Genomic DNA, 22,371 nt, shown 5'->3' on the forward strand with positions numbered 1-22,371 from the left:
CTAAAGCATTTAGGGTTTTCTTAAAGGGCTCTAAACTATCTCCAAATACTTTTGAAACATGTTTAAACTCAAGTTATCAAACAAATATACCATAATGATTATAAATGCTTAATCATGTGATTAGCGTTTTGAGACGTGACATCAATGTATCCCAATTGAAGTAGGTGGTCAGCCACAAGCATCAGGTATCCTCATCCTTATCATATGACAATACTGCCTTGCAGATTCCTTTATAGGTACTGCAACATTGGATGATCACATGTAGGGGCACTTCAGTCCCTCAAGTCCGAGTTTGCTGATCCAAGCTGGACGACAACCTGATCACCTTGGAAGATATCGACGCCCTCAAGCAGAAGTTTCCCTTCGCACCTGCTTAGGGACAAGCTGGTTCCCAAGGAGAGGGGACTGTCAGCGCTCCAGCCTCGTCTCCGGATGCTCACGCTGACACGAACACGTTGGTGGGAAGAAGCGGCGCAGTTCGCGCCCACGCCATCCAAACGTCCGAGTTGGTGGGCCGAAATGGATGTAGGCCAGTCGTGTCTGGACTTGGCACGTTGTAAGAGAGGAAGTAAGTATAAGTAGATAATTGGGATATGTCGAGAGTGGCATGAACGAACAAACATGCCAAATCGGCTTGAACCTCTGTATTCCAAACCTTCGGATCTCTGCTAATCTATCGATTCCTCTATTCCTGCTCAATCCCCCCTTATCTAATTCCTCTCGATTCCCACGGCTACCTCCGCCATCCTAACAACACCAAATGTGGAGTTGCCTTTCCCTAGCTTAGCAGTGCACGGCTTCAAAGTCAGACACCATTAATCGCAAATCACATTGATAGATGAACTTCGAAATAACTGGCCAAGTTCCTCTGTGTTAACGCACGATCATTATCAGTTGATATACGTATGTGGTCAATGACATATCTGATAGTGTTCACGGCGCTGCAGAAGTACAGCGTCTGCCACGAAATATTTCTACTCGAATAGACTCTAGATCGCTATACATACATCAGACTGCAGAATTTAACTCTACGAGCTCCTTCAAGCGTCATATATCCGATGAGTTCAGCTTCTTTTTTTTTTTCAGACCAAAGACCCTTGATAATCACTAGCTAGTATTTTTGTTACATAAGTGTAGTATGATTGGTCAGGGCGTGATGCTGAGGAGATTGATCGTACCCTTCTGTTGATGATTCAATCGGTTATTTTTCAACCATATTCCCTTTATTTCATTTATTTTTTGATTCCCTTTTTCGTTCTCATTCTCTTTATTTTCTCTTATCTCCAATAACTTTCCTTCGAGGTTCCCTTTGAAAGGAAAGGAGAGAGAATCCCGTTCTGAAGGGAATGATTTTGAAAATCCATTCGTGATGGGACCATGAAGGAAAATCGTTGGAGTGCTGAAAGGAACGAAAATCCCTTCACGATGGGAGTTTGGGTCATGAAAGGAAACCCTTAGCTATGGTCTCAGCGCGCGCGCGGGGGGGGGGGATGCACAAGCACAAGCACTCGGAACGCGCCCGTGTCATCCAGAAGTTTAATGGCTTAACTCTCTCAAGAGATTGAGCATGATTAGCTCATTCAATAGACTTCCGACGAAAGCCATATGAACGAGCTTAAATAAAGTCGCTCATAATGACGAAAGGCCATGCATGCGTAGGACGATGGCTCAAACGCGGAGACAGAACTTGCTGGGCTCCAACTTCAACTAATGTTAGGGAAATCAAGGCTATCCTAGGAATCGTTATGCGAATCGACTTCACAGAAACTTAGATCCTCACTGTGTCGCCCATCACCACCTCGACCCTGCCCTTCTATAACCTCTTACCGGCATGATGCCTCCGCCCCAACCTAGCCCACCACTCGCGGCCACCACTTACAATCAGCGGCGCCCCACCCCCTTACCACCCCCACCCTCCACAACGGTGCCCACCGCCGGGCCTCCCTCCCTCTCCATTTCTATATCTGGGGAGAGATAACAGCTCCCGAACCCTTAACCCTAACCTTATCCAGCGAGGTCTCCGATGACGGCTCCTTCTTCAACGTCATCGTGCAGTCTTCGTCGGGTCGCATGGCTGGTCAAAAGCGCGACCTATCGCATAGTAGAGTTTCCCTTTCAAAAGAGATAGTTTGATTTGAGAATTTGCAAGGAACCAACGTTGGAGACATAGTCCTTCCCCAGTTCCTCTTCGGATTACCGAACGCCCACGTGTGCATGAACTTTATTCAATCTACAGCCGACCGGATTTATTCCTGCTTGTCTCGCAAGCAAGCGCGACCTCGGCAACCCACCAAGGTGGTTCGAGAAATATCCCAAAAACATGTGTAAACCGCGGAAAAAGTAGCAAGAACTCGGGCACACGGCACACGCACACGTACACGCACACGGGAACGCAACCAGCACAGCCTTCCCCAAGAAACGAACCCCGCCCGCGTGCCTCACGACTGACGTGTAGCGCAGCCGAGGCGCCTCCCAACCTGGGCCGGCTAAACAGAGCAGGCGCGAGCCAGAGGCCTTCGAGAACGTCGCCTCCCTCTACCGGTTTCCGCTATATAAACGCCGCGCCTCTCCCCAACCAACTAGCAGCAGACATCAGTTGGTTCCCTCCCTCCTCCTGGACGCATCCATCTGAGAGAGAAACCGAGCGGTGGGAACAAACAAGCGACATGGAGGACAGGCTGGGTGGCCGCCAGGAGCCGACTGTGGCCAGAGAGGACGCCGGCGCCGTGCCCTCCGATGACGAGGAGTCCGACGGCGAGTTCGAGTTCCCCTTCGTGAGCCGGGAGACGGCGGCGGGGGGCGGCGCAGCGGCGGCGGACGAGCTCTTCGCGGGCGGACGCATCCAGGCGTTCTACCCGGTGTTCGGCCGGGTCCTCGAAGACGCCGCGCCGGGGCCGAGAGCACCGCTGGGGCGGCTGTTCCAGCTGGAGGAGGCGCGGAACTCGTCCGTCGCGTCCACGTCCTCCTCGACCTCATCGGCGTCGACGGACGCCACCGCGGGCCTCGACGGCGCGTCTCCAGACAGCTACTGCCTCTGGACGCCCGGGGCGTCGCCAGCGTCCTCCCCATCGCGGCTGCCGCCGCGGAAGAGCGGGTCCACTGGGTCCATCGCGCGGTGGCGCCGCATTGGCGAGCTCGTCGTCGGCCGCAGCCACAGCGACGGCAAGGAGAAGTTCCTCTTCCTCTCCGCGCCGCCGTCGCCGGCTAGGGAGCACGCCTCCAGCTCCAAGCCGAAGCAGCCAAGAAGCGGCGGGAGCAACAAGCCCTCCGCCACCGAGCTCGACACGGTGGCCGCGGGGCGCCGGATGTCCTACGGCGCCAAGGCCTCCCCCGGCGCGCGGCGCACGTTCCTGCCGTACCGGCAGGACCTCGTGGGGCTCTTCGCCAACGTGCACGGGCTCAGGCGGAGCCACAACCACCCGTTGTGAGCCACGACGCGTCGCACCGGCCCCGCTGTAGAGGACCCGTTCCAATTCCCATCGTGAGGTTTCAAGTTTGAATTGGGATTCGAAATTTCAAACCTTTTGACTTGGAGCTTCCTGTACGCCTGCTTTGTGATTAGTAAAGAGCAATCGTACGGTATTAAGCAAGTCAAAAGACAAGGTGTGAAGTCAGACAAAGCAGGGGACATGTCAAGTGCGAACTGTCAAGTCGGTGGGAAGCATTTGTGATTTGTGAACTTGGTCAGCGAGTACATACAGAAGTTGAGAAAAAAAAGTGTGTATGTGGTGTTGTTTGTATTTTCTGTTTTTTAATAATGGAAAGATAGTTTTCAGCTTCTATACCACGTAGCCTTATTCTTTTTACAGGGTTCAACATCAAGCTGTGATAAGATAAATTATTACATAAATTGATCATCTCAATCATAGCAAAGTCTATTATCAAATGTCCACCGGTGCTTAGCCAATAGCTCCTCATGCTGCAGCAACGCCCAAAATCGCCACCTGAAATGCCTTTGAAAACATTTTGCATAAAAGTATTGCATTTTGCTTTGTGTTATTTCGGCAAAGCCAAATTGCCTAATAAAGTGGAGCCGCCCTAACGAAGATTATTTCTTTTGATTTTTCTCTGTACCCAAAAGCCAATCTCCAAGGTCCAAGCATAAGAGAAATCAATCTAGGTGGGGTTAATCCAGTAGTAATTTGGACTAATCCTCCAAATGGTTCTAGCAAAGTGACAATATAAAAAGAGATGTTGTATGGTCTTAGTGTTGTTACAATAGCAACATTTTTTACTGTCTTTCAAATTTCTATTAGCTAGTTTGTTCTTTGTCAAGACCACACCTCGTTGAAGATACAACAAAAAAAATTTGATTTTAAGTAGCAGTTTTAGCTTCCAGATTGCTTTGTGTGAGAATGGGACGTCCTGGTTGATCATATTGTTATACATAGAATGGACAATAGATTTTCCATTTAAATGTAAATTCCAGGTGAAAGAGTCATTTTCTTGAGAGAGTTGTATATGTGATATGCGAGCTACAAGATTTTGTCCAGTGGTGAATTTATCATCCACTAAAGTCCTTCTAAAAGAACTATTCAGTGGGTCACTTTGCATAACATCTATCACTATGGCGTGTAGCTTGTTTATTATGTTTTACAGATTTGGGTATTGCTTCCTCAAAGAGTTGTTTCGTAACCAAGTGTCTTCCTAAAATCGTTTGAGAGACATCCCTAATTTGGAACGACCCAAAACGGAGGAAGTCATCCTTGACCCTTAAAAGCCCTTTCCAAAAATGTGAATCACCAAATTTTATTTCAACTTGTGATAAAGTCCTAGACCCCAAGTATTTGTTCGCGAGCAAGTTTTGTCAAACCCCATCTTCATTTAACAGTTTAAATAACAATTTATTGAACAGTCACTTGTTCTTAATATCTAGGTCCGTAATATCTAGACCATCTTGATCCTTAGGGCAACATAGCAAACTCCATTTATCTAGCCTGTACTTTTTTTTTATCATCCCCTTGCTAAAATAATCTAGATCAAATATAGTCTAGTTTCTTAAAGACCTCTCTCGAAATATCAAAAAAAGGAAATCAAACACGGGTAAGCTACTGAGAACGGAATTTATGAGTACCATTCTGCCCCCATAAGATATATGTTTGACTTTCCAGCTACTCAGTTTTTTTTTTCAAAGTGTTTTTTGACCCCCTTCTAGTCTATATTCTTAAGCTTCCTATAGTGTATGGGAATTCCCAAATATCTGAAAGGATATGACCCAACTTCAGACCCAAATAATTGTGTGTATTAGTCCTCAAATTCCTTTGCTTCACCATAGTAGAAAAGCTCACTTTTATGAAATGTAATCTTGAGTCCAGACAATTGCTCAAAAACACGTAGTCATAACTTCGTGTTTTTAGCTTGTTCCATGTCATGGTCCTTAAATAACATAATGACATCAGCATATTGTAGTAATGAAAGCCATCATCGACCAGGTTGGAACCCCCCCCCCCCAATTTGTCCATCATCCTTAGCTCTTTTAATTAATATAGTAAGCATATCTGCTACTATATTAAATAGGATTGGGGACATGGGATCACCTTGGCGTAACTCCTCCTTTATCTTGAAGTAGTGGTCAATATCATCATTTACCTTTATACAAACACTTTCCCCTATGACATAATTGTCAATTCATTTACATCACTTGGATGAGAACCCTTTCATTCGCAGTGTCTGTTTGAGAAATAATCATATATTGCTTTATCATAGGCCTTCTCAAAATCAATTTTCAATTTCACCCATTCAATTTTTTGGTGTGCATCTCGTGTATTGTTTCATGTAGAATCACCACCCCCTCCATAATGTTTTGACCTAGCATAAAGGCCGATTGGGAGGAGTGTACTACCTTTCTAGCAACCCACTTATCCTGTTAGTGCCAACTTTGATAAATATATTAAAACTGATATTAAAGAGGCATATGGGTTGATATTGCTGGATTTGTTTTGCGTCCTTTATCTTAGGGACTAAGTTGATCACCCAAAAATTGAGACTAAAAAGAGTTAGGTGGTCCTAATGGAATTCCTTGAATAGGGCCATTAGATCCCCTTTGATTACTCCCCAAATACTTGATAGAATTCAGTTGGGAAGCTATCCGTTCCAGGAGACTTATTATACTCCATTTGGAAGGTTACCTCCCTTACCTCTTATTCGGTGAATGGAGAGGTGAGAAGGTCATTCTCCATGTTACTCACTTGGGGAATATCACCCCTACGAGTTTCCACCATTGAGAAATTGTTCTCTTCTGGGGGGGTCAAAAAGAAATTTGTATTCTTTTGTGATGTACTTTTTAAGTTGCTCACTACCAACACTCACCCCATCTTCATGTTCTAATTTTCAAATATGTTGTTTTCGGTGTTTTCCATTCACAACCAGAGGAAAATATTGGGTATTATCATCCCTTCCAATAGGTCTTTTACTTTGGCTCACTCATACCATTTAATCTCTTCTTCTCTAAGCATTTAGACTAACCTCACATTGAGGTATTGCTTCAAATTTATTTCATTCTTTGTGAGTCGGGTATGCTCCACCTTTTTAATAATGGCATCGATTAGTGATATGAGTTTCTTCTTCTCCTTTTGTCCGAGAGATCTAATTTTATTTTGCCACCTCTCCATTGTGGTATTGCCCCTTTGTTTAGATAGCTAGATGTCAGAAAACATCTCAAAGAAACCATCTTGAATTAACCATTCCCTCTCGAATTTGAATAAGGGTTGGTTAGTACTATGAGTGGATGCTCCCGTGTTGCAAACCAACGGCGTATGATCCGACTAACTCCTATCACATGCCTCATTTTTCACATGTCGGAATTTATTCTCCCATTCTATACTCATAAGTACTATGTCCAATTTCTCATATGTAGGCTCATCCAGTGTATTGGCCCAAAATTTGTACTACATGTAGCTCTGTACATATGTGTATAATGTATATTGGAGAACTAGATGGGTTTATTTGCGAGGAATTCATCATCCCTTGTTTGAAAACTACTTTTTTTTTTGTTTGCAGTCAACTTCTTTGTGTACCCTAGAAAAAAGTCAGCTTCTTTGCAATCTACTGGTTTTGTTTCTTTTTGTGCACCTTATTCCTCTTGGTGATATTTTCCGTCAGCATCTAAGCAGTGTTCTATTGGTTTACCTTGTTTTTCTTAGACATGGTGTGTGGTTTTGTTTTTGGTAGAGGCAGGACTACTAGACTTAAGTCCCGCGATGACATACGACTTGATTATTTCTTAGAAAACGGATGACTTCTTCGAATAGTTAAGTTTTATCCATCTATAAATTGATTGCCTAAAGTTTACCACATTTTTAGCCACTTGATCTTCATCCATCAGTCTCTCGCAACCTAATTGTTTCTCATTGTGTATGGAGACAGGCTAGCCTCACACATGTTGCACTCTACACTGTACATGGCATCATTACCAAATTCATTGCTCTCCACTTGCTTCTACTAATGCATTCCTTGAACAAAGTGTGGCTACGCAACAGATTGGAACCGAGTATCATATATCATGCTTCAGTACAAATGTACCGCCTTCTAGGTAAGCTAAGATACATATGTGGAAAGTTGCAGATATCTCTCTACTAGCCACTTGAAGTTGCAAATTTCTTTTTGAGATGATTTTTTAAAATATTTTTTTGAATGAACAGCACAAGATAGTGCTAATTTCATTAAACACAACAGGAATAAATACAATTAGGTAGCCATGGGAGGCTACATAAAGGATAAAAAAGAAAAAAGACAACTACATTGACAACTTATAAAACACAAGAACTTACCGCCATAACAACTACAAAAGCCAACAAAAGAAACACAATGATTCCACTTCCGTGTGGCTCACAAGATTGACGACTAGGGCTGGCAATGGGTCGGGTCGGGTCGGGTCTAGGTGGAGCAAAACCATAATTCGAAGTACTAAACAGATTAAAATAGAAATCTGAACTCAAACCCGTTGGAGGCCCATCAAGTTCAGTTCAGCAGCAGCAGATCAGCAAGCCAAGCAGCCAACAACACATTTTAACAGTAGCCAGCAGCAAACCAACAAACCTACACCACATTTCAGCAGCAGCTAGCAACAAAGTAGCAAACCTACATCACATTTCACCAGCAACATGCCATCACATTTCAGCACCAGCAAAGCTGCAACACATTTCATGTTTCATCACTAACAGTAGGCTCAACAACATTAACAGCGACAATACATGACTACAAGTGTTATTTCAACACTATAACAACACTAACAACAGCAACACTTCAAGTCATCAATAAATATTACAAGTTCAATACAAGACTCCAAGTGTTCAACTTCAACAATCAACACAACACTAAGTTTCGTTCAGCAGTCAACACTCAAATATTACAAGTTCATGCATGCTCATCATGCCAACAGTCCAACATAATCAAATATTACAGGTACTTATTACAAGTTCATGCATGCAAAATAAGTAGAACATATTATAAAGGTCTCCTTTGTCCAATTCCAAGCCTCCAAGGCTCTAACAACAATAGGCCAACATTGATGACACATGTCACCAACAATATCCAATAGAAGCATGATCATTCAATTATTGTAGATCTGTTGTCCTGGAGTAATGAAACATCAAATATACAATGAGTTATAAATATTAGGAAGTAAAAAAATAATTGATTGATGGTTGAATAATATCATTGCTTTCTCTTCATCCTCTAGACAAGTCATCAATGCACTCATAGTGGTGGACTCAAGACCTAATAGAATAGAGTATGCAAATTGAAAAAGTTAGTGCTATCATAATTGAAAGAAATGAAAAAAAAAGACTAAAACATCGAACTTCAAGTAAACTTTTTACATAACATGTCAGCACGAGACTAAGCTTGCATACACATAAGTGCTTCTACCATTTTTGGCGCAAGTCTGCTATGATGTGAACTAAGTATCCTCCCACTGATACTAAAGGCTGATTCAGATGCTACTGTGGCCACAAGAATAGCCATGATATCTCGAGCAATCTATTGTAGAGTAGGAAACTTGAGACCCGCATACTGTCACTAATGAATGATGTCTATATCCATTGTTGTAGACAACAACGGTTCTTCCAAGTATAAATTTAACTCTGTGCACACATAAGAAGATAACGCATTTGGCTCTAAAGGAAGGTATTTATCAAGTATGTTATTGGCTAAAACATCTCCTAAGTTCGAAACAGCACTAGTACTAGGAGCTTGGGCACCATGTGTTGTTGCAACAACCTCTGTAGACTCTTGATATTATGTCACCAAGTTGTACATCAAATTTATGATTTCTGCAACTTCCTTAGCTACAACTTCTGGTCCATAAATTCTATCAAAAAGAGCATTCAAGAGATAAAATTGAACCTAGGATCTAAAACAGTAGCAGCTTCCATAAGACCATAAACATCAGTCCAATATTTCTCAAACTTCAATTTCATCTTTTTTGACATTTCTTCAATCTTGGGATCATTACTAGCTCGCCATGTCTTTGTAGACAAATAAATATCGTAGACTTTAGGAAAGAAAATATTTGATCTCACGTAACAAGTGTCTAACAGTAGCTCAGTTATATCAAAAAACAATCTCAATTTATCACAAAACTCTTTACCAAACTTTCAGTCATCACTAGTTGGACAAATAGGAGTGAATAGCTTTTCGTGTTGTGCAAGATGAACAAATACTTCTTGATACTCCAATGCAGTACTAAGCATGATAAAAGTGGAGTTTCATCTAGTTTTACAATCTAGGCCAATTCTTTTATTGTTGTAATGTTCATTTGGGAAGCCATTTTTTCAAATCTATCATGCCTTTTTGAGTGGTCGACCAATATACAACACTATCACCAACCCTCTCAATGCCCTTATCCATGACCTCAAATCCATCTTTCACAATAAGATTTAAGATATGTGCAGCACAACACATATGCAACAATGAACCTTCAAAGAGAAGTGAGCTAAGAGGCAACTTATCGAGCATGTTGACAATAAGATTATCATTGGTGGTGCAGTTGTCAAGTGATGGATGACACCTTCCTCTCAATCTGCCAATCCACGAGAACCTCATGAAGAACATCACTAATAAATTCACCGGTGTGCAGGGCTGGCACATAAATGAACCTACAAAATAAGAATGACTAAATGAGATAGAAGCATTAGAATAACTAAAAGAAAGAAAGGGAGTCTATGCATAAGAATCTTCATTATTACCTAAGAAGAATTTTTTTTAGCTTCCAATCATCATCAAGGAAATGTGTTGTTACAACCATGTAGACTTTCTTTTGATGACTTGTTGTCCACATATCAGTAGTCACGGCAATACGAGATTCACATTTTTGTACTTGAGCATTGATACCTTTTGGTCTTCATAGATATCCAAAATATCCTTTCTAATTGTATTTCTTGACAATACCTTAAACAATGGTTGCATTGCAGTACAAAACTTGCAAAATCCAGCATGATCAACCATAGACAATGGATATTCATGGACACATATCATTAGTGCTAGTTCTTTCCTACAAAGATCTTGATCAAAGACATATTTCTCAACAGTAACCGTGCAATCTCGATTTGAAGATAATTTCAAAGTAGATTGCTTTAGCCCATGTTTTTCCTGATGAGACTCGCAACCTTGAGATGGTTACGCAAGTGTATTGTCCCATTTTTTGAGGCAGCTGAAAGTAATTTACTACACCAATTGCATTTAGCTTTCCAATCCTCCCCTATTTTTACTCTTCCATACTCCTCCCATGTAGCAGATTTAGGTTTTCTTTTATTCCCAACAGTGACACTACCATCTATCAACACATCATCTGTACCTTCACTTTGTTGTGTAGGATCTCCTGTAGCAGCATTAGGATCTTGGCTAGAGGGGCAAGATGGTGCTACCTGTGTACTAGTAGAAGCAGCAGTACCCACAGCATGTGATGAGCTTGAACCCGGAGTAGATATTTCCAATCTAATAAATGAACAAAGATGAGCAGCTAACTCAAAATTGTTTATGTATGATTGTATGAGCATATGATAATCAGTTTACGTTTTTTCACAGACTCAACAGGTAATAATCATGAAACAAGAAACAACTCATCAGGTATTTGATGTTATCCTCACTCTCTCACACTCACTCTCTCACACACACTCACTCTCACTCGACCTTCACCCAGACTGATAGAAAGAAAGAGACCACCTCGATGTCCACGACAACTGGAGATGGATGAAGGGAACTTCCTCGAACTCTCCAAAGGCTTTCTCGAGCAGATCCCCTTCATCCTCAACGGAGGAGGAGTTCCTATGCGCGTTCATCCACCTCAAGCTCCTACACCACCCCGAAGTCCGATCTCCAAATCAGAGCTTCCCTGAAATAAACCCTTCTAATAGAAAGCTTCCCTACACTAAGGTGAGGCTTCCCCTACCAATTCTCCATCATTTTCAAGCTTGAGTGGATCCCCATTTCGTTTAGACCCAAGCTTAACCCTAGCCTAGGTCTTATCCATGGGGTATTTTGAGTTTAGCTCAGTGAATGTTGTTCAAATCACTTTAAAGCACTTCACTAGTCCCATAGAGTATTTTGGTACCCTTTATGGTTAAAGGTTTCCCTGAAGCCTTCATTGACGGCCTCGCAAAGTGGCGGCGGCAGGGTCTCACGATTAGACCGCCACTAGGGCCGGTCTGACCACTAGACGGTGGTCTGACCACGACATACCGTTGGTCTAACTGCTAGGCGCCAAAACCTTCTATAGGCTAACGGTCAAACCACCACCTCCATGCCGGTTTAATCGCCAACAATTCAAGGCTATATGTACTTAGGTTACCTTGTCTAGGGTTTTAAACTTCGGAACCCTAATCAGTTGACGGTCTTTTGTAAATGTTTTTAAAGATGACACTCTATTATTATCCAAACATGCATCATTTGCACATGTTTCCATTGTTCATTTGTTTATGCAATGCATTCTTGATTCATTTAGAGAGTGTTGTGCCGCCAGTCCAAATGGTTCAGGGTGACACAGGACCCCTAGAATTTGTGAGTGTTGCACCGGGAGTATCAAGCAACCGCCGGAGTAGCAAGGCAAGCATCTAAGCATACTAGACCTACTACTTTGGATCTTGTATTGTATCACTTGATAAATTATGCTTTATGTATGTTTGCATGAGTAGTGGGTTCATTGTCGGGTTTTGGTGGGTAGAACTTATGTTGATGAATTGTGTTACCTCTACCTTGAGCTGTTGATTATCCATATCCTTGTAGCCTTGATAACATTGTTGGTGTCTAACTTAAGAGTTCTTTGAAATACTTAGCAATGCATAGGTCCCAGGTAGAAGTTGAGCGATGGTGTAACTATTGTTCGCGAGCTTAGAACTTACTTGTTATTTACAAACACAATGACAATTATGTGGGTTGTGTGTGATGTGAAAATGAGGTGAGATGTGGGTGGTGCTAGTGGTGTCTTCTGCACCGGAGGAGTTCCTCAGTATAGTTCAACCTGGCTGAAGGTGAGCGGGACCTCCGACCACTTGAGGCGTGGGCTCGGGTCTGATGCAATTGCCATACTTCCCGGACCATTGACTTGTACTCCCGATTAGAGGAATATGTTGCGGCACCTCCGAAGATGTGATGGACCATGTGGTCGGCCTGTTGGTATCCCAGTGCCGACTGGTTAGGGGCAACCTAGTCTTCATCGTTGTCACCACGTTTGTGCTTGCACTCTCCGAGCTCCTAGTTGATGATGCCTCGTACGACCTTGCATTTGGTTAGGTTGTGGGCGTCCGTGCGATGGATTGGGCAGTAACCCTAACCTTTTCTCCCGTCCTTCTTTTCGAAGCGTTGGCATGTAAGGCTAGCTTATTCGACTGCAAAGACCTCAAGGGATCCGACCTTTCGCTTGCTCTTTTTATTCTTCCGGTCGGCTCCTTTGGAAGAGGCAAGCCGATCGGTTGCCGAGTGCGACCTGGAGTCGATATGCCGCTCTCGGGCCTCCGCATCCTGTGTGCTTTTGTTTGCGAGCTCGAAGAGCTCAGTGGTGTTTCGGATCACCTGGGTGGCCAGCTTCTTGATCATTTTCTGGTCCTTGACCCCCCTTTTGAATGCTATGACCACGGATTCCCCCGTGATCCTTGGAATGGTGTTCCGACGCTCAGTGAAGCACTAGATGTAGTCTCGTAGCAACTCGCCTTGTCACTGTCAAACCTGATACAGGTCGTCCTCGACCCCTGGTCGGGCATAGGTTCCCTAAAAGTTGGCAACGAACTGGTCACATAGGTCTTCCCAGGAGTGAACCAACCCACGAGGGAGATTCATCAACCAAGACCGGGCAGAACCGGTCAGGGCGGTAGGGAAGTAGTTGGTTATAACCTTCCTGTGTCTTCCGGTGGCCTGCACCATGGTGGTGTAGACCTGTAAGGACTTTTTCAGGTTGGTCGAGCCGTCGTACTTTTCGGCTAGGACTGACCAGAATTTGTCTGGCCAGCGCACCTCTCGTAGCCTGGTGGACAGGGCGTTACACCCCATCCCATAATGGGGTGTTGCTAGTTGCTGGGCGGCAGCACGTGTCCCGGGGGAGAGACAGCGGTCTCTGGGCCCTGGTGACGGGGTGGAGCTGTCCGATGCTTCCCTACATGGGGAAGGTGTATGGTAGGGCTATTTGCTCTTTGCTAACACCCGTCGGGCCCTGTTTTCTTCCTCTCTAGTGGCCACCTGGCTCTGGACTACACCACGAAGGTCACGCTGGCGCAGGGAGTCGTGTAGGTCGGAGGGTTGGCCACCCTGGCTTGGTGCTGGCCCACGGGACCTATTCTGTCACGGGCCCGGCTGTGACCCATGGTGGCTGCGACCCTCACCGAACCTCGTGATAGGCATGGTGCATGCCAACGTGGTCTGGAAGAGTGCCAAGGTGCCAAGGTCACGTAGCCAAGGTGCCGCCGGTGAGCATTCTGGTATGGGCACTAGCGGGTGGCTGAGGAGAACCCGTAGGGTCTGAAGGTTATGTGCTGGCATCATGGTCTCGTAGTCGAGACACTGGGCATAGAGTGGTGATAGGACGCGAGGTGGGGAGCCCCCAAGGTTTGGGCGGCGTGATGGCCTGGGTGAAGATGCCACCGTAGAAAATGCCGTGTGCAACAGCTCCTCGGGACGATGCTGGGAATGTTGGGGTTGTCTTGAAGCTCCTGCCTGTCCGGCGCCAGACTGGTTTCCCCCTGGGCGCAAAGCCGAGGGTTCACCGCTGGTGTTTGAGGCATGGGGCCCTCCAATGCCCTCTGCAAAATGGGCCGTCATGCAGACCTCGTGTTGGGTCTCAGAGCTCCCTAATTTTGACTCGGTGTCCCATGCCTGGAGCACACCTGGTTCGTCTAGGTGGTATCCCATGATGAATAAGTTGCGGTGGCCGGGGTCCTTGGAACAGGACTCAGCAGTTGTCGTGGATTCGGCCATGGGTATCCTAATCAAGTTTTCTCAGAGTTACTAAAATGACGAAAGTACGCCCCCTACTTGGCGCTCCAAATGTCAAGGATAATTCCTGACAATGATTCTGGGGTATGTCGGATGGTGGGTGCGTGAGCGGAATTTCAGGGAGAGAATGTGTCTATGCGTGTAAACGAAGGATTTGGGGACACCGGGGGTTATACAGGTTCAGGTCTCCCGGAGGATAATAACCCTACATCCTATTTTTTGTGTTATGGTAGATCTCACTTGGTTACAGTAGTGTTCTAGCAGATTGCCAGATCTGGTTTGTCTATGTTACAACAGGGTGTTCATCCCTTTATATAGTAGGGAGAGGGAGAACTAACAAGCGAGCTCTCCACAGATGACCTCTGCTCATTCTAATATCTAACTCAGATCATCATTACGGTGTACCAGGCATGCAACTTTGCTCTGACAGCATTGTATATCGTGCTGCCGTGCGCCGTCTTTACCTAGCTCGTAGAACCTTATCCTGCTGCATTTAATATGACGGGATAGAACGATACACCTCTGCACCGTCCCCCGCCTGCTTGCCTCTGCGTGTCGTTCTCGTCCACTTGCCTCTACGCGCCATTCTCGTCCACTTGCCTCTGCACACCGCCTCCGTCCATTTGCCCATGCGTCGTCTTCGTCCACTTGCCCTACCGAATGGCTGACAACATCCCATCTATCGTGTGGTGTTGAGCCGACCTGTAGAGTCTCACACCGTAGCCTTTAATGCTACGGGATGGGACACGCCCCCCTGCACCGCCTATGACCTTATCCGTCGGGGCTGGTGCCTGGTGAAGAGAATTGCCTGAGCAAGCATCCAGTCAGGTCCAGCGACCAGGGGGACTGGTCGTGGGTTTGTGTGAAGATGCGGCGAGATTGGTCGCTGGAGGCTTTGCACTGGTCGGGGTAGCTCATCGACCGATTAGATTTTTTAGGAGATGTTCCCCTGGTAGTTTGCGCCTTACGTGGGACCTGTTTAGTCGGGGTACCTCTTTACTTGGTACACCGACAAATCTAGCACTTTCCATACGAACCACATGTTGATCTAATGGTAAGATAAGCCGAATATCTCTGTAGCTATGATCATTTGGGCTTGCACATCAATGGTGTGAGCGGGCAGGCTTGTAGAGATACTTATGGTTGCTTCGGGAGTTAACCTAAGTGGGCTCCGCATTGAGCGATGCCTGATTCAAATGGTTGGGGCTAACTGGGAAAGGTTGGCACGAGTACCCCCTTAGGTGGGCATGTGTGATCACTCCAGCCGTATGTTTCTCAAGTCATGTGAGCAAAGTTGTACCCCTATACAAGGTGTAAGAACAATTTGAATTACCGCGCTCTTGATCATGAGCATGCTTCTATCTATTTGCAGCAGTCATAGAATTGCGAATGTAGGATGTGTGGTATGGTTGGATGAGATGGGTTTGAGATGGTTCATTTTACAGTTATATTCATGAGATGGTTCCATTTACGTTTATATGCAAGTCAATGGTTACAGAGTAGAAAGGTGTGGTCAAGTTCAGGTGCTCACACATGATTACATACGCATGCGAATTTACTTAACCTTGTGGCCTACTCCTTGCTAATGGCTCAATGCATAATCCTTGAAGTCGGGCTATTATAGGTACCCAGTATGGATTAAGTCTTGCGAGTAACTTCGTACTCACGCTGCTCTTTCAGGTTTTACCAGTGAGGAGGAGCTCGTCTTTGGCTACATCATGCCCGCTGATGTAGGTGGCAGAAATGAGTAGTGCAAACTACTCGTGTGGCGAGGCTTTTGGGTGGAGCCTAAAGGCATATGGTTTCACCTAGCTTTTGTTGGTTCATAGGTGTAAATCTACTGCAGTGTAGTTTTTAGTTTTGGTTAGGAGGCGATCTGTTCTTTATCCTCATAGCTTTCTTTGGATTTAAAATGTTGTAAATGGTAAAATTCATTAGAACTTGTAATATAATTCAATTACTTACTCTTTTTTAAGCTTTGTTGTAATGTTATATGTTGTAAAGGTATGTGTTTCGATCTTGGACACAAAACATGTGTCGAGACTACCGGGATGGTATTCTGGTTAATCATCACGGTAGTGATTAAGCAAATGATCGTCCTGATGATTAATTGGAATACTATTTAGTCGGTTCCTCACATGATCCATCAAACTTGGCTAGGTACTTCAAGAAGAGGCAAGCACTTTAGCGGACCATTGACCTATTATAAGTTCTATGTCTGCATCTTGTCGATGCCACCGTCAGCGGTGTAGGTCACAGTGGAGTGCAAGGGGGATCTTCAACCCCCACGAATGGTGAACATTCAAGTGCTTTAGTGGAGTCTAAGATAGGTGTAGCAGGAAAGTACAAATAGTACTCTAGAGTCTCTAGCTCGAACACGGTGGGGGTGGTTGCCTGCTATAGGGGGTAGGCTTCAGACGGTTGCTTATAAATTAGGGACACTGCCTCCAACTGTTGAAAGTCAATCCCCGTGTAGTAACAGTAGTACTCTAGGTTCTCTGGCTCAAGTGCAACAGGGAGCAGAGCCATCGTGTATTGCTCGCAATCCGAAGCAATCATAGTCGCAGATGTTGTGGTTGTCTCATCTTTTGCCTTAGCAGCATGAGCTTAGGGTTGCAACCCAGGGTTGGTCATGGGCCCCAACTACTCCATCCATGATGGCAACCAAAGGATTGATAGGGGTAACAACTTGAAGCAACGTTCACTCCATGGGCGGATCCTGATGCTTATGGGACTAATTCATGAGCGACTCATGGTTCTTCTATGAAGCAGAGGTGGTCGGCGCCCTGCCCACCTTATTCATAAAGGGAAACTCTTGGCCATTTGGGTCCAAAATGGTTGTGGGCAAGGAGTCTCTAGGAGGTGTGCAAACAGTCGTGAGGCGTGCAAACAGTCGTGAGTGAAGACCAGAACAACGATGTCGAAGAGCGCCGAATCGAAGGACAAGGACCAAAGAGGCCAACAATATAAGCATTGAAGGGATCCTCATGAGGTAGCTCTGTGTGCTCCATGTGGTTGGCCACACGTGCCAGCCACAGCTTGATGGCAGAAGCCTCATCTCCGAGGTGAAGCTTCACTTCCTTTAGATGGGTCACCAACAATTGTTGGAGCTCTAAGTGCAACGACTCCACTAGAGGCACAAACATGGACTAAATGTCCGGGGTGATCGAACCCAGTGGGACATGACCATGGCAACCGCATGTAGCACCCCCCTTGTCGTGGAAGATGGAGAGGAAGTCCTTGCCATTCCTATCCCTTAGTGTAGGTGTACCCATGATGTCTGCCCAGCTCCGAGCTTGTTGATGATGGTGTGGTTAGGCGAATGGGGAGCGGACTCGTGGGGCTAGATAGGTGGATTAAAGGTGGTAGTGCCGCTCCCCATGCCTAGGGTGATGACAATAGATGCAACGAAAGAAGTCACAACATGAGCTAACTTGGTGGTCGTGGGAGAGGTAGCGGTAACATTGACCCCGTGCCCTCATCTTGAAGGCAAGGCTACGCTCCGACTGTGTTCTGTAGGGTGGCAATTGTGATCTATAGGGTAGTGACTATAACTGCATGTTGTTGCATGGAGATGGGTCATGACGAGGGGGACCCTTCGAGCCCACTGACACACATGATGATTTGGTGGAGTGAGCCGCCATGTCCGCCTGGGTCCCCATAGGAGCGATGTACAGCGACAAAGGAAGCAAAATGACCCCACCTCACCTGATGCATAGATCTAATGGTGGTGCAGCTCATGTGCCGTCCATGGCAATGAGCCCACTCAGATTCATCGGTGCTACAGCATGGCAAGCGATGTCCACAGCAGCAACGCATTAGCAGAGTTCAGCAGCAGCATCCCTTGTGGGACGAATCTTCCTCTAGATCCAAGGTTTGTCGGCTACTCTAGCGGGGGAGCATGACGGCGGCCCAAGGTAGCATCACGCCTCCTAGCTCACATGGCTAATGAGGAGGAGGGGAGACTCAGTGAAGGGAGTGGGCCTTGAGGCCGAGCCAGCGGAGATCTGATAGCGGGGCTCAGCTGACGACTAGGTTGCTTTAAGCACCAACGATGGACAATTGTGGAGGGAGTGTTGGTCGTGGGGACAAAGTAGGTGTTGGCTAGAGATAGGGCGATGCTGTAGAGTAGGGACGATGGTGGCTGGTGGAGTGACAATCGGTGACCAGCGGAGGGAATCCACGGGCGTCGGGGCATGCCAAATTTGATGGAGGAGCGGGCGAGATCTGGCGAGGATGTGATAAGAGGCAGCTTTCAGCGAGAGGGGGATTAGGCGGTGCCACCCACTGCCGACCCCTGCCATCGTTCATAAGCCACATAGTTCAAGTCAGGACATGAGCAAGCACGTTCAAGCCTCCCATTTGCATCAACGCGTGAGCTGATTGTAAATCAGTCATGCGATATGAAGCAATTTCTAAGTAAAATAGTTGTGTTTACCGCCCTATAAGTCTAATCCCATTACAAAATCTCCCCTAAGGTTATAACTTGATGACATGTTAACATATTTGCTGTGATGTGACATCAAATGCTGCACATAGGCTGTTAGCATGGAAAGATGGGGATGAGAAAGGTCTACTAAATCAAATGTGTTGCTATTCGCCGGTGTTGGAAACATACTTGGAGCACTTCATGTCGAATCATGGCAAAAAAGTTAATATGGCCTCAAGTGACCCCGATGGGCGTTTTGCTGCAGGGTTAGACTTGCAGGGTGATGAATACAACTATATTATTTGCGGAGGGATTTGTAAGTTCATGTATGCGCAGTACTCCGTACATAGGGGTGAAAGCGGGCCGAATTTTTTCCCTCCGCCCGATTGTCCGAACCATTTTAAATGCTAATCGGATATCCGAATGAAATCTTGGATATCGGATCAGATCTCGGATAGTTGTATCATATATTGGATTCTGATGTAGGGAGCTATGTATCCGTCGAATATCGCATATCCAAGAATAAAATCAGATATTATCCGAAGGCTACCCGATACTATCTAAGCTCATTGTCTGGAGCTTGTAACTTTCATATAGAGTCGGATGGAGACGATCTTTATATAAAATTATAGCTCTTGACAAGATCTATAAATTTGTAGTTAATACTTTTTTATTTGAAATTATTAATATATTCAAATAATTAATAGAAGTTTTAGTTAGCGTATTGGATACTCGTAACTTCGCTAATTTTGCTCTAATATTACTCTTCTATATGAGTATATTGATGTTTTACTTGTTAGACCTCTAATATAGTTAAGTTTAGGATACATGTAAAGGTAAGTATGGTACACCACCAGCTTGATTATATGTGATGACGGAATGATGAATGACAGACAGAGTCATGCTCATGCATGTCTATGACGATCGAATCGATCAATCGCAAACTCACGAAAAAACTACTAATATATATTTTTGCGCAATAAAACTTAACATTTTTGTGTCTATTAGTTATCAAAAAATTTAAACTTTGGTTGCATGCATAAACTATCAGGGAACGGAGGGAGTACACCACCAACTTGATTATACGCCATGATGTAATGATGAATGACAAACAGAGTCATGCATCTCCATGACGATTCAATCGATGTCGCAACTCAGGTGGATTTTTGCGTGCACATACAGTAGTAGTATGCATTCAGGTCCGGAGCAAGAACTAAATCGATCAAGATGTGTTCTATGTTTCCGGCAGCAATCTCCGTTGCAACGGTAAACCAAACGATGGCAACGGCGAACCAAACGCTACTATACAGGTAGATCGGAAAGCCATTACGTTTGTTGAATTCAGAGTTGCCTAATGCTCAAGCAACCTAGGAGTAGAGCTCTACGTTGACACTCATTAATTTTCTACGCTATTTAACACAGCCCACTCGTGATTCTCGTCTCATCTCATCAAAGAGAATTCAGAAAATGACACTTCTTTTTTTTTAAAGAAAAATTTTATTAACTCCCAACGTTACATCAGAAAATAACACAACTAAAGATTGATAATCCACAAAATACCACTTATGTGTCATATCATAGAGAAAGAGAGTTGCTTTTGTTGGTTTATAAGTGTAAATCTTTCGCTGTATAGTTTCTAGTTTTGGTTAGGAGGTGATCTATTTTTTATCCTCCTAGCTTTCTTTTGATATAAATTATTTTAAATGGTTAAATACTTTAGAACTTGTAATATAATTTAATTAATTGGTCTTTCTTACGCTTTGTTGTGATGTTATACATTGAAAGTCATGTGTTCCGATCTTGAACACAAAACACATGTCAGGACTATCAGAATGTTATTCCTATTAATCATCGTGATCGTGATTATGCAAACGATCGTCCTGATGATTAATTAGAATACAATTTGATCGGTTCCCCACAGCGTGGTATCAGAGCTTGGTTTAATAAAGTAGTCTAAAAATGCTTAAGACGTGGGTTAGTGAGGTGTTAAATCCACTAAAGCAACCCACTAAAGTTTATTTCGTATCTCCTCTTGCTAATATGCCTAAATTTGCTATATTATGCCCCTAAGTATATGGTATCCGGAGATGTATCGAAGTGAAGGTCGTGGTTGACGAATTGAATCACTTTTATAGTTGGAAGGGTCCGTCGTGTGTTGAAAGCGGTGGCGTGGACTACTGCTGGCGCCAGACTCCCAGCGGTCTGACCACCACATTGCCTGTTGTCGATGACATGGGAACCAGAGGTCCCCGAGTCCCGAGGCCAAGACAGCAGAATGCCACATGGCGCCTTCCCTCGGGGACCATCCCCCCGAGGGCCGAGAAGAGCCAGTTCCGGGAGAAGTGCTCGGGGCCATGAACAGGGGTCCCCGAGTACATGTAGTTCCCCGAGAACCCAAGAAGAGCCGGTTCCGAGAGGGGTGCTCGGGGCCATGCACAGTGATCCCTGAGTACCCGTAGTTCCCGAAGGACCCGTGGAAAGACAAATCCGGGAGAGGGCACTCGGGACCATGAACAGTGGTCCCCGAGCACCCAGAGTTCTCCGAGGACCTGAGAAGCGCCTTACCGGTGGACCCCACAAGGGCTCAACGGTGAGGTATCAATTGGTGAGAGGCCCGATGCTGCATTTAAGAGGGAGCGTGGCCTGTCACTTCCAACCACTCCCCCCATGCCTGTCGTACTGAGTACGTCAGTCCCTGCCACCTCCTGGCAGGAAGGTGTGGTCATATTTAATGCGACGGGTCCCATCGCACGTCACCCTGTGGGCCCCATAGGGGAAACGGCTTGGAGATATCGTCGCTGGGCTCGAGGCATATCGCCTGCCCCCCTGTTGTGTCAGATCTACCTTGACCGAGAGGGCATGCTGGGCAGTTCGGTGGCTGCCCGGTGGGCCCCCTGCATCTGCTAAAGTTGGGCGTAACGGGTGACAGGACCGGCTGAAGGCACATTTTCAGCCCCCTGTAACATCAAATAGCAGCTCTAGCACACACCTGAAGGTCGGAGAAATCCAAGCCGAGTAGAAGCTCAGAGAGATCGGCACTTGAAGACCGAAGCTCTAGACTTAGACAAAAAATCTTGTAACACAAGAGATCTAGAGAAAGGCATTTCAAGAGCATTAATAGCACATCATACACATAGGAGTAGGGTATTATTCTCCGTGTGGCCCGAAATTATCTAAAATTCCCATGTGCACTTACTCTCACTAGCCAACGATCATCCGTCCCGCCTAGATCTCATATATTCGCATTAAATCCACGTACGAGGTAGATCCAGAATCAACCCCCCGACCAAATCTCAAAGGGGGTCCCTCAGGATCCCCGCTTGTGATGTTCACCCACCGACAGCTGGCGTGCCAGGTAGAGGGGTTGCATCCCTCAATCCGCCTTGTTTTCTGCAGGAAGAATGGCGGGCGGACATCGTCTTCAGCGCACTGGCCCAAACTCGAGTGAAGAAGTGGAGCACGTGGCCCGAGAGGCCCCGGCTCCTGCTGTTCCTTAGTAGCAGCAGCAGTCGGCCTGTACA

At 45.5% G+C, this 22,371-nt stretch overlaps 1 protein-coding gene across 1 annotated transcript; it reads left to right on the forward strand.

Annotated features, from left to right (window-relative positions):
• The first annotated feature begins 2,498 nt into the window (after positions 1–2,498).
• LOC133908344 (uncharacterized) lies at positions 2,499–3,782 on the forward strand. The gene has a single exon (XM_062350328.1). The coding sequence runs from the start codon at positions 2,667–2,669 to the stop codon at positions 3,426–3,428; it is 762 nt and encodes a 253-aa protein (XP_062206312.1). The 5' UTR covers positions 2,499–2,666; the 3' UTR covers positions 3,429–3,782.
• Positions 3,783–22,371: the final 18,589 nt, after the last annotated feature.

Source organism: Phragmites australis, chromosome 2 (genome assembly GCF_958298935.1).
Source record: "Phragmites australis chromosome 2, lpPhrAust1.1, whole genome shotgun sequence".
NCBI classification, from domain to species: Eukaryota; Viridiplantae; Streptophyta; class Magnoliopsida; order Poales; family Poaceae; genus Phragmites; species Phragmites australis.